Source organism: Myxocyprinus asiaticus, chromosome 49 (assembly GCF_019703515.2).
Source record: "Myxocyprinus asiaticus isolate MX2 ecotype Aquarium Trade chromosome 49, UBuf_Myxa_2, whole genome shotgun sequence".
Lineage (NCBI taxonomy): Eukaryota > Metazoa > Chordata > Actinopteri > Cypriniformes > Catostomidae > Myxocyprinus > Myxocyprinus asiaticus.
Window position 1 is genome coordinate 21530729 of NC_059392.1, and position 18907 is coordinate 21549635.

The 18907-nt window shown below is 38.2% G+C and overlaps 1 protein-coding gene across 1 annotated transcript in view; it reads left to right on the forward strand.

Moving 5' to 3' along the window:
• The window catches only part of LOC127438449 (ligand-dependent corepressor-like), a 56232-nt gene extending 37705 nt beyond the window's left edge, over positions 1-18527 (forward strand). Inside the window, exons 3-7 of the mRNA XM_051694050.1 lie at positions 1521-1600; positions 7580-7706; positions 10605-10946; positions 12002-12098; positions 16787-18527. Of these exons, the coding sequence (XP_051550010.1) occupies positions 1521-1600; positions 7580-7706; positions 10605-10946; positions 12002-12098; positions 16787-17837 (1697 nt within the window). The 3' untranslated portion in view covers positions 17838-18527. The remainder of the gene's footprint in view (positions 1-1520; positions 1601-7579; positions 7707-10604; positions 10947-12001; positions 12099-16786) is intronic.
• The last annotated feature ends 380 nt before the right edge of the window (positions 18528-18907 follow it).

Consider the following 18907-nt stretch of genomic DNA (forward strand, 5'->3'; position numbering starts at 1 on the left):
AAAAAAGGTAGAACAGAAAAGGTGATTCTAGGACAAAATCTAATGATTTGTTTACACAAAAATTTGGAATGGCATGATACATCTGAAATATTTTATATTACTAATGCTTATATTTTATAAGACGACATCTTGACACAAATAGATTAGCAGATCTTAGCAGCTATATTGTTTATTCCTTGATTTAAAATCAAAAATGTATTTTTGCTGCCTATTCAATTCAGTTATTTAAAACAAGCTAATGCAACACAATTCCTGAGCATTTTGTCAACATTCATTGCATAAAATTGATTTAAATTCTAAATAAAAGTTTACTTAATCCGTTTGGATTGGAATTACATGAATTATTTTTATTGGTCATAACTGAATGTACAGAAAAACAGAATGACACAGATACATGTGTGTTATGTTTTTATCCAGGTCATTTAATTTACCACACTACTAAATTAAAATCTGGTTATTTCTTTATTTCTTGTTGCATGTCAGAAAAATATTTTTATAATAATACAAATAGCAAGACTTTCACCCACTGTTGCACTTGTGTATATGGTGGAGTGACAATAAAGGGATTTTGATTTTTGATTTTTTTAAATAGTAAGGATGCACAGATTTTTGGCAGATACCGAAAATCAATTTTAACAAAAAATATAGGACGATATTGATACAGATATTTTGTCATCAGATCACTGTTTTTCTTAGGAATTATGCTTTAAAAAAAAAAAAAATAACAAAAAGGTACAAAAGCTACTTTATTATTCTAACAATAAATATCTGTTTAACACGAAAGAGAGCCACAAAAAAAAACAAAAAAAACAAGATATGTGTTTTCACTGATATGCCGATGGTGTTAAATTGGTCCGTAATTGGCTTATCCATATCAGTGGCTGATACTTCGGCGCATCCCTAATAAAAAAAAGTAACATTTTCAATGCTGTGTTAAACTAGAGTGACTCAATCAGAGGAGTGGTGCCTGTGGCCTTCGAAATCCCGCTCAGACCTCATTTGCATTGCATCTAGTAGGCAACAAGTAACTAAATGAATCATTTTATTGCATCTAGTAACTGAATTTAAGATTGTACAACAACACTAGAACAAATCTGTTCACACTAATTATTTTTTGTTAAAAGGCTTAATGTTTTTATTTCTTGAGTGTACAACCATGTCAAGGTTACTAGCAAGTACATTTCAAAAGTCACAAAACCACTGTTTCTAACACAGATCAGTGAAGCTTATGAGATGAGCTAATGAATATTTAGTTGTAACACAACTTTTGTTTGATTTACCTCATATACTCAGTGTCTGGAATGGTAGATTGTCCACTTGAGTTGTTTTGCTGTCAACTGGTCAAGACACAGCCGCTACCAGAAATAGAAGGAATGTTCTTGTTTTTAATTCAGGAAAAACCCTGCATATTATAAGCAGCCCCTGTTTAATATGTTACATTTGTTCAATGTACTGCTTGTTAGTAAACTGATGCTGATACTACAACTCCACTGATATTTTTCTATATGTTGTTCTTACAGATTGTGAGCCACAGGGAGTGTCAGATTGGTCGTTTGATGAAAATTGTCTCTTTTGCTGCTTAAGACGGGAAAAAGTGAAGGTAATATAACTTTTCACGTTTTTTCTCATGCATGCATGTCATCAAATAATGCATTAGGAATTTCATTAAACATTTCACCTTGAGTAGTGCAGTGTTTTCTATGCAGCTCTTTAAAGGTGAAGTGTGTAATTTCCGTGTCTTTAGCAACAACAAAAGGAAATGCAGACTGTTTTCAAACAAGATTTTCAATGCACATAGTCCCGCCCCACACTCACACTACTGGTCAAGCAAATGTTGCTTTGTCAGACTAGTTGTGATACTAACGTTTTTTTTGGAGAGTACCAAAGAAAAAATTTACCTTCCAATGGCTTAGGTGTTGCCACAGATGGAGAAAAAGAAATCATATAGTTGGCACTTTAATGTATCCCTTTTGCAAAATCCTGAATTCCAACAAATGTTAAAGGCTGAAATCAATGTCTATATGGAGACCAACTGATCCTCAGTATCCTCTGTGGGCGTGGCTTGGGAGGCACTTAAGGTGGTTCTTATGGGTCGGATCATACAGTATGCCACATTCACCAAAAAATCCAAAGCTCAAGAACTCGTGGAATTGGAAGGGAATATTAAAAGTGCTGAGGCAGAGCTGAAGTGCCGAATGTCGTCTAATGGCCTCAGAGTTGACCCGATTGAAATACAGATATAATACTATTTTGTCACGGAAGGTGGAGTTTTGGCTATTCAGGGCAAGGCAGGGAAACTTCTGGAATGATATATAAAACAGAGATAGTCTTTTTCTACCATTCCCTTAGTGAAATCTGCTGGTGGTGAAATATTTACCTCGGCCATTGATATTAATAATGCTTTTAAAGAATTCTATATTGATCTCTATAGTTCCACATCTTCGTCTACTGATGAGGATATTAGAAAATTTGCAGAACCATTAGGACTTCCTAAACTGATGACTGAGCAAAAAAATTCTCTTGATTCTGAGAAAACCTTGGAGGAGCTTGGCGAGGTAATTAAGGCCTTGCCTACAGGCAAGGCTCCGGGGCCAGATGGCTTTGCCGCTGAATTTTTTCGATCTTATGCTACAGAACTTGCTCCACTTTTGTTAGAAGTTTATACAGAATCATTAAAGAAAGGTAAGCTTCCACCGACCATGATGCAAGCCCGGATCAGTCTGATTCTTAAAAAGGACAAAGAACCAAGTGAGTGTAAGAGTTACCGTCCAATTTCCCTGATCCAGCTAGATGTTAAAATATTGTCAAATTTTGGCTAACTGATTAAGTTATGTCATCTCTTATACATATAGATCTGGTGGGGTTTATTCAGGGCCGTAACTCTTCTGATAACATTAGGCGTTTCATTAATGTCATGTGGGCAGTGGCGAATGATCAGTCTCCGGTCGCTGCCATCTCACTTGATGCCGAAAAGGTGTTTGATATGGTTTTTGGAAATGTATGGGTTCGGGAATACTTTTATTGGGTGGATTAAGTTACTTTATAGATACCCGGTAACGGTGGTTCAAACAAATGGATTAATTTCAGATTATTTTACTCTGGATAGAGGCACCCGGCAGGGTTGCCCTCTTTCCCCTTATTGTTCTGTCTTGCCCTGGAAACAATAGCAGCCGTGATAAGAAAGGATGATGATTTTCCAGGGCTGGTGGCGGGAGGTGTGGTGCATAAGCTTTTGCTTTACGCAGATTATATTTTATTATTTGTCTCCGACCCTACTAGATCTGTGTCTTGCCTTCACAGAATTATTAATTCCTTTTCTAAGTTCTCAGGATACAGAGTGAATTGGTCTAAATCTGAAGCTTTGGTATTTACAGCAAATTTGAGTGATTTAGTTACAGTTAATTTGCTCCCTTTAATAAAAAGGTTTTCGAGTGATGTGGACAGGTGGGCTTCACTACATTTATCTATGAGTGGGAAGGTTAATGTTATAAAAATGAATTGTATTCCAAAATTCATCTACCTACTACAGTCTCTCCCCATTGAAGTTCCCCTCTTTTATTTTAAACAATTTGATAGTATACCTAAATCCTTTAATTGGAATGGTAAACACCCTCGGTTGCATTCCAGTATTTTACATAGGCCAATTGACAAAAGTGGGTTAGGTCTCCCCAAGACTTTGTTTTACTATTATGCTTTTGGTCTCAGATATTTGGCACATTGGTCGCTTCCACCTGAGAGAGCTCCTCCCTGGCTCTTTATTGAACAGGAGATCCTTGCCCCTATCTTGCCACTGCAAAGTCTTTGTACCAAGCTACCCGGAGAAGTAAAGACACATCCCGTTATCTCGCACATGCATTTAGTGTGGATAAAAGTTTACGTGTGTTCAATTCGGACATTTACCTGAACGTTGCCGCAAGTATTTGGTTGAACCCTAAATTATGCATTAAAAAGTCCCCTTTCTGCTGGACAGAATGGATTGAGAAGGGTGTTGCTACGCTGGGTGACCTGTATGAAAATGGAGCGTTGAGATCCTTTGAAAATATAATACAGCGGTTTAGGATTCCCATATCTCAATTCTTCAGGTACTTACAGCTGCGCCATCTACTCTGTACCACATTTGGGTGTAGTACGCAGCCCCCTAAAGCGGCAGACACTCTTGAGATGGTACTTGCTGCTTTTAGAAAAGGTCATGAAGCTTCAGCATACTATTCCTGGCTAATTCAGAGTCTAGGGGACGGGGTTTTAACATCACTTAAGATGTTATGGGAGAGAGATTTGAATTTAGTACTGGAAGATGGAGAATGGGATTTTAAAAAATGTCAAGTCTATGTCTAGGGATGCAAGGGTGCGCCTCATTCAATTTAAGATTCTGTATAATTTTTATTGGACTCTCTCTAGATTGTATAGGCTTGGCCTTAAAGACACATCTACTTGCTGGCAATGCCAGTTGGAGGATGGGGACATAGTTCTGTACACAGTTCTGTACTAAGATTCAAGAGTTTTGGTCGAGGGTTCAGAATTTTATCTGTGAGGTCTTGAGCACTCAGATTTGGTTTTGCCCCAGACTTTGTATTTTGGGTGATGGCGCGGGTATTAATATAATGAAAAACCATATAAAAAACTGGGTCCTTACCAGCGTGATGATTGGCAGGCAGGTAATTCTTAGGGGATTGAAGTCGGCTGGTGCGCCCTCATTTCATGAGTGGTGCACCGAGTTGGGCAGAGTGGCAGCTTTTGAAGAGATGTCACATAGACGGCTGGGCAGTTTGGGTGCTTATGGTAAGAAGTGGGGCACTCATTTTGCCCTCCTAGAAGGTTGCCAGGGAGGAGCAGTGTAGGGACAATTTTGATTAAAATTAATATGTGGAACCATTTTTCTTTTTCTTTTATGTTGGTCAATTTTATATGTTTTTGTTATGTCATCGAGTATTTTCTTTGGACTGTCTGTTCATATGTGTGTCTGCTGTTATTCAATGTCACATAATTGATAAAAGTTGATTCCATGTATTCTTGTGCTGTTTGTTTAAATATGAGTGTGGAATCAATACAAAATTGTTAATGACAATAAAACATTCCAATGGCTTAATTATAGTTGTCACTGAATATCAAACAGGGATAGGGGAATATATTTTTCCACATTTAATCATGCTCAAAAGCTGTATGTAAATACTGAAATAAAAGTGTGTATTTTCCTATCATCAGATAAATGCAAGCTTAAAGTAGGCCTTCATGTAACCTCGTGTTTTGATGAGCCATGTCAGCAGGGGGCAGTCAGCGCACCTCAACAAACCTCACAAGCAGCTCGGCCACAGAATGAGAGCCCGTCACACTGGACACGTTCTTGACAACTGGACGATGCACAACCGAATACAGGGACCTTCGGGAAGCAATATTCATAGTTTCAACTACTTTTACCTTGACACAACATCATAAAACGTGGCGTTTACGACACTAATAACCAGTGAGATGCTCCAAAAGCCTGTCAATAAAAAGTAGCACAGATGAAAAGCAAGAACGCGTGCTGTGATAACAGGACAGATTGAAGAACTCAACTGCAAAATGGATTGCTTATATTCAAAGATATGGGAATAAACAAATAATATATTGACTTCTGATGCCACTTTTTGTATTGTGTAATCAATACTTTACTCGTCTGGAACAGCACAACTCACTCACTGCCTGTCTTGATATAAAGATGGCTGAACATCAAAACATGAGAGAAAACAAAAGCAAAAGAGTTTTGGGGCACCAAAACCCTAACACTAATCATGGGACAAAAGTTAGCTAATCAAAGATTTGGATATTATATTATAACTTTTGAGCAAAATTAAGTGAAAGCAAAAAGAAAACCAAAAAAAGAGTTTTTGTTTTTCATCAGTAGCTTTCAACTGTCGGGCCAAATGAGGGCATGCTAGTGCATACCAGGGCCAGTTGTATTCACACTGTCACTTCCGGGGCTTTATTGTGCCTCCTTGGGGCTTCCCCAGTGCCAACGGCCAGGTGCCTTTGGCCCACCGATTACCCTTGGGCCAAAGAAGGTCAGCTGGGGATTGAGGTGGGTCAATGTCAAAGGTGGAGTTTTGATGAGACAGGTTTCGCTTTCCACCAAGCAAAGACCAAAATAAGCCAACGGACCACCCACAGTCCATGCACTAAGTCTGGCTACGCAAGACAAAAAAACCTGGCAGCTTTAGTCTCCACCATGTTCATTTCAAGGGCTAGCTAGTCTCCAGAGTCTAATACCTCAGCTTGAGCTTTCCTCTTGCATACGAAATGGATGGTGTGTGACGTTGGCACCAGGGTGGCATATTAAGGGTGGGATTTAGAGCAACGCTGCTGGGCTATTGGCGCGATGGTGGGAATGCAGATTGATTTTGGGCTCGAGGCTACTTGCCCCGGCTGACCAGCTGAGAGCCCTGGCTCGCACTGGCCAGTGGAAAAGCGGCTATTGTCTTCTGTTTTTATACAAGCCATCATGTTATCCTGTCCATGATCAAGAAGTACAAAGAAGATACAATGCAAATATGTGCGTCTAAAATGGAACAGCAGATCTGCGGCCAACAAACGTGCTGCTCTGGTCCGGTTATCAACTGTGGTCCATTCTGACGAGCAGTTCCAGTCTTACCACGCTGTTAAGTGTAAAATTAGGCTCTCATTTCTGACCGGCGAATGCTCTTGAACTCACGCCGGCCAGAAACCACTGTCACGTCCATGTGTCGTTTTAAATTCTCCGCTATAATGAGAGCTCGTGCACGAGGCAACGCACTGATTTGGATGGAAGCGTTCCTTCTCATAAATAATGTGATGAAACGCTCAGAATGTAATGACATATTGGCGTACTGTACTACCAATCACAACTTAGAATTGACGCATATACCTCATATTTTATGACGTTCCTTCAAGTTTCATTTTTAAACCAGAAGAACAAAATGGCAAAAAATAAATCGAAAAAATAACTACTTTACCATTAACAATAAATATATATGCATGCTATAATTGTTTTCAATGATGTGCAACCTGTACATATCTGTTAACATCTCAAAAAAATTTGGGGGGGGTTTCATGACCCTTTAATATTTAAAAACGACACACTTTGAATATATTTGTAGTGGCTGGGTTGGTTTTGAAAGAAAAAAAAAACATTTTCAGGAATGTTTATCAGACAAATGACTGATTATCATAGCTTTAATACTGTAGTGTTTAAGTTATTACTTGGCAACACATCTTCAGATGTGACAGACTGTAAAGGATCTACATCACTGTCAGTCATTTGCCCTTGGGATTTTCTCTGTAAAACACAATAAATCAGCATATTTTGCTTTGAAAATAAACAGCTTCACAGCACTCATATTCACAAATTGTATTTATGTATTCATTCATTTTTTGTTAGCTTGGGTTAAATCGTTGTTTGTCCGTAGTCTTCAGGCACAATTTTTCAAGGTTTTTTCTACCTGACCTTTCAAACTATATATTTTGTATATTAATTTACATATTTGTTAATATATATTTATTTTAAATACATTTGTTTTTCTAATTGAATTGATTTAGTCTCTTTTTAATTCTCTTTTTTATTCTCTAGGAAAATTTGGTTGGTTTGAACAACCAAGTGTTATCAGAAGCTGACAGCTTTAAGCAAGAGCAGTCCAACATTAACAAACTTGAGAAGCAAGCAGAGGACTTCCTCAATGTTGTCTTCTACAGAAAGGGTAAGACTGCAGTTCATTTGTTCGTGAAGTCATTAAAGTCATTAAATAAACTAAAACCAAAATAATTAAAAAATGTGTACAGAGAGACATGTCTTTTAGTATACTGCAGCCCATGACCCATTTAGGTTGTTTCTTTCCTTTTTTTGTACACACGTTATAAACTATAAAGAAAGTGGCTAGTTTCAATTCATTATGTAGGTTTTGCAATGATGTAAATGGACTCCAGTTCAAAGGAACAAATGTGCAATGATAAAGCAATAATGTTAAAAAAAAAAATAAAAAAAATTAAAACAAACTCCTTTATATCAGTTACTTTGTACAACTTCCACAAAGTTACATATGCATATCAATTTATCATTGCATTAAGTAACAAAAAACAAAAGTGTCCCTTTGAGGCCACTGTATAGCATATGGACATCCAAGAAAAGTGTTTTGAAGCTCAAAATGTTTTCAGAAGACTGTTTACCTTCCTGACGGTGTACATTTTATGTTTTATGCTCTTAAAAGAGCTAAGGAAACTGTCTTCCCTTATTGGAAGTCTACAGAACTTTGCAGCCCGGTAGGAAATGTTTTCACAAGCACGTCTGCAAAATCCTTTGGCTTTGATTTTAACAATGGCTGCATAACCATTGTGTATTGTGAAACCGTTTAATGATACAGTGTTTTAAGGTCCACATATAAAATTCATAAAAGGGAAAAATTGATGAGAGATTCGCTTGTAGTTAAATATTAACTTCATATTCATATTCACCTGGCTGGTCAATAGAGGTATTGCAAAATACATGAGATACTCATTCAAATGTGTGCTTAGTGTAAACAATAAATGTAAGTGACCAAAAAGTATGGAGAATAGATTGGAACATTGGGAATGCCATCTTCACCCATAGAACTGGGATGCTATAGAGCAAAGCGGTGACCTTTATTATTTTTCCCATTTATTTATTCCATAGGGATTTCAAAATATTCTTAAAAAAAAAACAAAAAAAAACAAAAAGTGTAATAAACCAAATTTACTGGCTTTAAGATGACTCATAGCATTACAAACTTGGATCTGAATCAAAAAAAGAAAAGTGTTTGAATAAACAAAAGGTACAAGGTCTATGAGGAAATGGACCACTCATCCCATGAAGCACTGTGAATGACTTAATCGACTCACTTATAGTAACTGATTTTAATTATAAAAACAATATATTAAATTTTTTACAATATATACAAAAATATAAGTAGTTTTAGACTGTAGGGACACTGACTCGATTATGTCATTCACAATGCTTTATAGGACAGGGTGGTCACTGCCGACTTTTGTGATCACTTAGCATTAGTAATTTCAAAAGAACTGGTATCAAGTCAATACTAAAAAAAAAAAAAGATCTGTAGTATCTTTACCGTACCGACTACCAACTGTCGCGAAAATGGTCAAATGCACTTTTATAGTCAAAATGCCTTGGTAAGTTAATAATGTAACCTTTGGTTATATAAAAAATTGGATATGGGTCAAAATTTCAGAATTTCTAAATGTTTACTTTAATGCTTGTAGCTGGGGCCTGGGTAGCTCAGTGGTAAAGACGCTGGCTACCACCCCTGGGGTTCGCTAGATCGCTAGTTCAAATCCCAGGGCATGCTGAGTGACTCCAGCCAGGTCTCATAAGCAACCAAATTGGCCCAGTTGCTAGGGAGGGTAGAGTTACATGGGGTAACCTCCTCATGGTCGCTATAATATGGTTCATTCTCGGTGGGGCGCGTGGTGAGTTGAGCGTGGTTGCCGCAGTGGATGGTGTGAAGCCTCCACTTGCGCTATGTCTCTGTGGCAATGCGCTCAACAAGCCACGTGATAAGATGTGCGCGTTGATGATCTCGGAGGCAACTGGGATTCATCCTTTGCCACCCAGACTGAGGCGAATCACTATGCGACCACAAGGACTTAAAAGCACATTGGGAATTGGGCATTCCAAATTGGGAGAAAAAGGAAAAAAATAAAAATAAATAAATACCTATCTATCTTTGTTCTATTGTTTTTATTCTTTCTATTTCTTATCATTTGTTTCTTTGGCCTGTCCACACTAATATGTCTTTGTTTGAAAACCCATCTTTTTCTCTTCGTTTTGGCCTTCCGTCCACACTGAGATGGCGTTTTTTTACAGTGAAAACTGAGTTTTCCGAAAACACTCTCCCAAGTGGATACATTTGAAAACGCTGTCTTCGTGTTGTAGTGCGTACAATGGAAACGGAGTTATCTGATAACAATGAAGTATCTGTTGTCATGTGACGCAGTCTTGTGATCCATTCAACCCAAAACAATCAAGATGGCGGCCCATGTTGAAGCGGCATTGTTGTGTGCACTTTGATAGTGTTGTTAAAGATAAATGTTACTTTGAACAAGCTTCATATTGCATTCCTTCAAAGGAGACGGTACGTTTACTCAGAATTGCTGTCCGGTAACTGAACATGATGACAATGGCATTTCAGACCGTACATGAAACGATTATTTTTTGCATGCACAGTAAGAAGATTTAAAAGTTTAAATTCTTTTTAGTGAAATCCAGTATTAAAATGTATCCAGATTAATGTGAAAGTAGCCTTTGTTCTTTATTTTCTTACTGTTTACTTGTCTTGCATAATATCATGGGAAAAATGTAAAGCAATATTTACTTAATTGAGAAATACTTCGAGGCTACATGAAGCCTAAAAAAGAAGTGTGTTCGATTGCATATTAGTTTTTGCCATGGTATCGAAACTGATGAAATTTCATTGGTATTGGTATAGCATTTTGATATAGTGACAACCCTAATTTGTGTGCATTGTGCTTAAACACAGATGGTTACTTTTAATAGTTTAAATGTTAAATGGACACTAAACACGTTCATTGGCTAATTGCATCTCTTCTGATAATTCCTCCAGCAGACCTCCCAAGATTCACAGACCCCCACATTCCTCTAGTGGCTCGTGAGATCATGCAGCGAATGATCCGACAATTCGCTGTGGAATATACCTCAAAAACCAGCTCAACTCAGGACATACCCCAACCCCAGTCCCAGCCCAACGGCACCAAGGACCAAAGCCTGCCGAAAGCGCCCTCGCTGGAGCCGGACGCCTCCACAACTGATTCCGTCTGTGGTGGCGCTGGTACTGGCACTGCTGCCTCCGCACAGAATCCCGTCCTCAGCAAGCTTCTCATGGCAGATCAGGACTCCCCACTGGACCTCACCATCAAGAAACCAGAGACAGAGCCCAGTGAACAAGGTGAGACTTCAGAGAAGTTCAGTTGGTATCACTCATATTTTCACATTTGCTGTATTTCAATGTTTTTTCAGTCTTTCAAAGATATTCAATACGTCTCGATTGGAGGTAGACCGATATATCGGTTTTACCATATAATCGGTGCCGATAGTTGCTTTTTGGAACTATCAGTTATCAACAAATATCTAGTTAAAAATAATTAAGGCATGTTTTCCACCATTTTGAGAATGTGAATACAAGAATTAAAACATGACTAAATGTAATTTTTATATTCAACAAAACATAACAATATACAGCAATATTTACTGACATATTTGTTGATTCGTAGTACAAATCTAGTAATGGGCAAATAAAAAGTGAATCAAAATTTTGGTTAATTTTTTATTGCTACAAAATATTAATGCAAATATCATAACTGTACAATATATGGGCCAGCCTTAAGTTCTCTTTCGATGAGGAGACGGTTTATATAGGCAATTAAAAGCGAGTCCGCTCACAGTGGTTTGAGACAGACAGAATGTCATTTAAGTTTGGAATCTATCATGTTCAAGGCTATGTTTTGTCTGGCAGTATACATTTGTAATATGCAATAGATATGTCTGTACAACCCCAATTCCAGAAAAGTTGGGACAGTATGAAAAATGCTAATAAAAACTAAAAGGAGTGATTTGTAAAAGATATTCACCCTTTGCTAAATTGAAAGCACTACAGCTAAACATTATATGATGTTTTACCTGTTTTTATTAGCATTTTTCATACTGTCCCAACTTTTTCGGAATTGGGGTTGTACATCTTCCTTAGTGCTTCGCATTAGGAATGTGCATTAATCAGCTGGGCACTTGAGACTATATTACAATGTTCACAAAAATGGTTGATAGTGATCATAACTTAAATATCAAAATTTTAGTGAACTAAGACTACATAGAAATGTTTCACAAGACAAGAAAACTAGTGGTAGAGTTTATATATGTGTCCAAGAATGGCTATTGATTAAAGTTGATTAATAGATTTTCTTTAGTTGGGTCTTGCAATATAATTACTTATTTTTGTGTTCGCAGATGGAGTCCTTGACCTCTCAACTAAGAAGAACTACAGTCATGGTAGTGTCTCGCTGAAAAGCTCTCATGGTTTCTCAATCGTGCCCACAGTTAAGGGGTAAGAACAGTCTTTAATTCTTTTTTAACGTCTTAACATAGTGTAAGCCACACTCACTTGCAGTGTACTGTAGATTGTTTGAAAGATATTTATTCTGCAGGTTATACAGCTTTGTTAAATATAATGGGAGCATTTGTGAGTGCCCAGTACTCTGTGGGATAACAGTCTGTTACCTTGCACTGAACTGCAGGGTCAAGCAGTCGCATGCAGCTGATTAAATTTGCAGTATAGGGTCATTCTAAGGAGACATACCGTTTTCTATTTGTTAATTTTTTTTTTTTTTTATCTTTTTTTTTTTTTTTAATTCTCACACAAGCTACTTTATCTAGTAAAACATGAATGCCTGATATTATAAGATTTAATTCACATCTGTTTACACACCTGTTTACCTATTGTAGATAAACTAATCCCAAAATCTAATCCCTCTTCTTTAAAAGGTTAGTTTACCCAAAAATGAAAAATTCAGTCTTCTTTACAGACCATCATGTTGTTCCAAACCCATATGACTTTTTTCCATGGAACACAAGATTTTTTTATTTTTAAGAATGTTGATCTTTATTACATACAATAGCCACGTTTCCACTATCGGGCCAAATGAGTGCGTGCTAGGGCTTGTTGCGTTCACACCGTCACTTCCGGGGTGTCATCGTGCCAACTCTGGGCTTTCTCTGGGCCAGTGGCCTTTGGCCCGCCGATAACCCTTGGGCCAAACAATGCCATCCGGGGATTGAGGCGGGTTTAATGTCAAAGGCAGAGTTTTGCCGAACTTCCCAGGTTATGTAAACAGCACACAACGTTACAGGGTCGGGAAAAAATACATTGAAAAATGCAGGTACAGTACAAATCTGTTGAAACGCACAATGGACAAAGTGGTGCCCAAAGAAATTACTTTCCATGGTTTGGTGAACATTCATAGACGTGTGCTGGGACATCATCCCACTGTTAGTGGAGAGACCACTTGGGACACCATGGCAGTTACTGACTGTGAGTTGTCAACGCTAACTTATCATACTGTTTACATTCGATATAAACTCAATATTTCCGATAACATGATACATTAGCTTGAGCTTCCATCTTGCTTGTGAAATGGGCGGGGTGTGTGACATTGGCACCGCAGCAGCGTATTAAGGGCGGGTTTTTTAGGCAACGCTGCAGAGTTAATTGCCCGATGGTGGGAATGCAGATCGATTTTGGTCTTGCGGCTCAAGGTCCGAGGCTATATGCCCCGGCTGGTAAGTTGATAGCCCTGGCTTGCACTGGCCCGATAGTGGAAAAGCAGGTAATGAAAGTGAACGGGGGCTGAGGCAGTAATATTGCGCCTTATATCTAATTTTTTGTTCCACTAAAGTCAGTCAGTCATGTGGTTTAAAATATCATGAGGGTGCGTAAATTATTTGTTTTACTGTTGGGTGAACCATCCCTTTCCTTCAAAAAAAATGTGTACTATATGGTGTAAATATAGACCTCAAAAGATACCTCTGTGTAGTAAAATTGGTACAAACTGCTATACCTTAAAGCTGCATTACGTAAGATTTCTTTGGTTACAACAAACAAAAATCCATTATTGAGTGAGTACATAAAAAATCCTAATAGTTTTACGGTAAGTCTAACACTATGGTAAGCCTACAATAATGATTTTTATTTTGAAAAATCTGTTGGGTCGGATTTGTCGCGGAATCGCAGTGTTCCTTGCGTGTTTACATCATGTCCATAAGCTCAGAAAAGAAGGTACAACTGCCGTGTGAATGTCGGCTAAGGAAGCTATGGCGGTTTAGTCAGATGCAGTTCTGGACAGCACCGGGAGGACATTAATCTCTGGATGGATGTTTAGTTGTTTTTAACTGTTTGGCAAAGTTGTTTACTTGCTATAATGCTTGGAGGGTTGCTGAAGCTTATATTGGTTTGTCATGCTTAAATGAATCAGACATTACTCGGGGGATTTTGTATTTACAGATCGCAATATGTTAAATAGGCTAATAAGTGTTACTAATAACATGTTACTAATATTTATAACTTTTATAACATTGATGCAATTTCGAGATTCTTTAAAGGAATGTTCTGGATTCAATAAAAGTTAAGCTCAGTCGAAAGCAATTGTGGCATAATTTTATTTTGACTTGTTCCTCCTTTTCTTTAAAAAAAAAAAGAAAAAAGCACAAATCGAGGTTCCAGTGAGGCACTTGCAATAGAAGTGAATGGGGTCCAATTTTTTTACATTAAAATACTCACTTTTTCAAAAGTATAACCACAAGACATATAGGATATGTGTGTAAACATGATTTTAGTGTGATTAAATCACTTATAAACGTTTTCTGTGTAAAGTTATAGCCAATTTTACAGCTTCATTACCATGATGATGTAATGTCAACAAACCCTAAAACTACTGTAAAAATGTCAATTTACACAACTTTACAGCTCAAATAACACACAAGTTTTAACAGAAGAATTGATGCAAGTGCATTTATAAAATTATAAGCTTCACATTTCTCTTTTTAAACCCTCCAAAAATTGTCCACGTTCACTTTTATTGTCCCCATTCACTGTAACCTCGATTTTTACTTTTTTTTTTTTTTTTTAAGAAAAGGAGGAATGAGTCGAAATTCATTTGTGTGGTAATCAATATTATGCCACAAATGCTGTCGATTTAGCTTAACTTATATTGAACCCGGAACATTCCTTTTAAGTGAGTGTGTGTCTCTAAGTGTGAGTGTGCCACTGTTTTCAGATTTTTTTAACACCAGTCGCAGCAATGCATAAGTTATTGTCACTTTCCAATGCCCTTTTAGGAGATAGTGTGTTTAAACAGAGTGGACAATTTAAAATTGCATCTAAAAGCCACTATAGAAACCAGGTAGATCCCATGAATGTACAAGTTGTTTACTTTATAATGTACCGATTTCATAACACAGTAATGAACGTATAATTTTTAGCATGTAACCATTCCTCTATTATAACTTTACTCCCAAAGAAACAACTAAGGAAACTGCTTATTGTTGTAATAGTTATACTGCATATTATTTTCAAGTTTTAATAAAGTAAACTTCATCCCCATTATTACTGAATCCTCGTTTTGTGTTTTTATATAACATTATTATTGTTTGCAGTGCATAGACCTAGTAGTATAGTATGGTTCACTTGCATTGAGGCTGTAGATTGCAATATAAAAATAAAGTGTCTTCAGTTGAGCTCATATCAGCCATATCATGGGTTTCACCTCTTAAATTGATGTGTAGTAGTGGATTAAACACTTGAATAATTTTGTTAAATTATGTAAATAAGTGTGTTGTTTATCTTCCTCAAAGCAAGTAATATCTTGGTTATAAATGTTTAAACAAATAACATAATATCAACGTGAAAATAGCAGGTTATGACTCCGGCTCTGCAGGGAAATACCTCCGAGTGATCACAGGAAAAGTAGGTAACCTCAAACACTGAGATTCATCTGCACAGATCAGTGCCGAAACACAACTCACATAAAATGTTCCTCCGCAGGTCAACCACAGATGCTGCTAGAGAGCCCAAAGTTCCATAGTGCAGCTTTAAAGGACTTTTACCATAGGCATTTCAGGTTCTAAATTGTAATTTAGCTGATGCATTATATACACTTATTATAGAAACATACCAGCCAGAACTTGAGGTTAAGTGTCCTAACCTCTGGGTTTACTATAATGACAGTTTATGGTTTGTCAAATTTTAACCAACAACCTTTCAATTTCCTACCTAGATTTTTAACCACTAGCCAATCAACATTCTGTTTTCTTTCCTGCCCTAAGAACACTTGAGTAAGTAACTGTAACGGGCAGGCTACACCACCCTTGGTGTACCTCTGGATGTGGTTATTATTTTTTTACCAAGACATCTATGATACTTGATAGATAAAGAATTGTACTATAAAAGGTTGGCTGTGCACTTTCTATGGGACAATTAAAGCTGACCAAACAGAGCTGTAATAATAATCATTAGGAGCTTTTCCACCATCGGGCCAAACAGTTCTCATTGCCAAACTGATCAAGGTTCGTTGGCCCGTTCCCAGAGAGCTGATCACAATTTCTTTTTCCACTGATGTGTTGTAAAATCAAGATTAGAATAGACTGAGCAAGTTACCAATCATAAGATGCAGCCATTACAGCCATTCCACCAGTATGGTTCTCTGTCCTGAGCATGGTTAGCTAACTCTGCTGAGAATTCCAGGCCAGGAATGGTTTGTAATACTAAACCATACTAAACCATGCTCAAGTGGAAATGCTACTGGAACCTGTACTCACCATGCTCAAAACCGTTCGGCCTGATGGTGGAAAAGGGGCTATTGTTTTCAAAAAGGTTTTCTGAATACTTCACCAGTCTGCCATTGGTGGGACAGTTAGATAGTCCTGCACCAAACTATAGACCCACAGCATTAGTTTGAGCCAATGTTGTTGTGTCAGGCTGGTCAGCACACTCAGACAAACATGTTTTGGTGGTGCCAGAAAGCCACAGTTTTCACACTTTTGGGGGGATTCAACATTTGAATGTCAAGCTGGTATTGGAAAAGTTATTCTAATGATGAAAAAATTACTTCAGCTTTTATGGGAAGAGACAGTTCTGTCCTTTGAAGTACAGTATTTGTACCCAAGTTGGTTCCAAAACAATACCACAATAACATACCACATTCTCACATATAAACATAATTTTCTCTTTCCATAATTTAGGCGTTCCCAGAGAGCTGATCACAACTATCGAGATGTTGACGATGAAGATGGCTTGCCACCGAGAAGCTTGCATGATGGGATAAGGGAGAATTGCGTTGGTTCTGGACCACTCAAGCCACCATTGGCCCGCTCACTCCTCATAAAAGAGGAACTCCTGAGTCAGAAGCACCACCTCATTGGCCAACCAACACCTCTTTCATTGGCTAGCTTAGAGTCTGTGGGTCTCCTTAACAGCCAAGCCCTCTTATCCCGTGATGGAGCATGGGGAAAATCCCATCTAGATGGCCTCCTCAAGCTTAAACAAGTAACCGGCAACCTTAGTGACATCAGCGACCTGCCTCTTTTCCAGGAGAACCATGGCCTATTCACCAAGGGTACAAAGTCCCTTGACACCAGTTCCATCACAGTAAAGAAAGAAACGGGACATTCCTCACCGGTGGACTTGAAGATTCCACAAGTCAGAGGCATGGACCTGTCTTGGGACTCCCACGGGAATGCTTCAGATCTCTACAGTTACAGCTCCTTAGCTTTGGGTAGCATGCACTCAGAGAATGCGCTCAGCAGAAAGTTGAGGGCCATCTTGCCAAAGCAGAGTCGCAGGGCTGCCCTAGGAAGCTTTCTCGATGGAGGAGCCATTGGGGAGTACTGGGGTGCAGACATCGAGCAGCCAACTTTGGGGCCCCAATACCCAACATCTGATCCAGAGGCGGATCCAACAGGCTCCAAACAACCCCGAAAGAAAAGGGGCCGGTATCGTCAGTATAACACCGAGATACTAGAAGAAGCCATTGCTGTGGTGATGGGTGGGAAGATGAGCGTTTCGAAGGCGCAGAACATCTATGGCATTCCCCACAGTACCTTGGAGTACAAGGTCAAGGAGAGGATGGGCACACTGAAGAACCCACCAAAGAAAAAGCTCAAACTGATGATGAGGGCAGAGGGGAAGGACTCTGGGATCATTGCTGAAACCGAATCTACGTCGACACCCGCCACCACACCCATCCCAATGCAAGTGGATGCCTTGCAGGGGACAGGAGACAAAGTAGAGTAGATTACACAGAACACCTCATAAAATGGAAGATTCAAATTCTGACAAAGAAAACACTAAAATGATTTGGAATTAACGATGGGGCTTTAATTGTGCCAATTTACTTGCAGTATCTGGGTGAGCACAACTGCAGGGATTCAAGGGAGGACTTAAGCCTGATTAGGACTTGGGATAAGAAACCAATTGGCAGTTATCTCAGTGGTCACATTGACACTGCAAGCATTTGCTGAAGTTTTTGACAACATAAAGCAACAAATGCGTACTAAAGCCATAAGAGGGTAATGACAGAGACATTTTATTAGAAAAAAAAGAAAACAGATTAAAACCTTTGTTTGCCCCCTTCATCTGAACTTTTGCTAGTGCGCCATTAGTGCAATGCATTTGGATGGCATGCCATTTTGAGAAATGAGAAGTGGGGTTTGGAGGGTGTGTGCAAGAAAATTAACCCTTCAAAAAATGAATTAATCTCTTCTGATTGGTAGGTTTATGAAATAAGTTCACAATTTGTAATTTTTTTATAATGGAGTTGACACGGATTCTCACCAGGGACCTGAAGCTAGCCCCATTTTTCTATTAACAGGTAAATAATTGCTTTCAACTCTTCATAGTTTTCTCCTTTTATATTTTGCACCATTTAAACAGACTAAGATTTAAACATGTCCATTCAAAAAAATGAAACTTAAAATTAGTCATTCAGGGATGCATGTTTGTAATGTTTAAAATGATTTTTTTTTGTTTGTTTGTTTTTTTGTTTTGTTTGTTTTTTTACTTTACTGTAAACTTTCTTTAACTCTAGCGCTTTCTTTTGCACTACACTTTCAGTCTGCCGCTCGCCAGAGCCTAGATCTGGCAATTAGACCTGATTACCTCGACATTGCTTGCATTACGCACTTACTGTTCTGTCTGTACAACATACTATTCATTTTACAGTACTCTTTTTGTCTTAGTGAGAGCGTCTCACTCTTAAATGGATTTCTACACCCTTTTTCGACAAACGGACAATGCCAACTTGAACCACACAGGACAGGAACGTGTTTTCAATTCACATCTTTCTTAAATTATTCGAGGGAGGG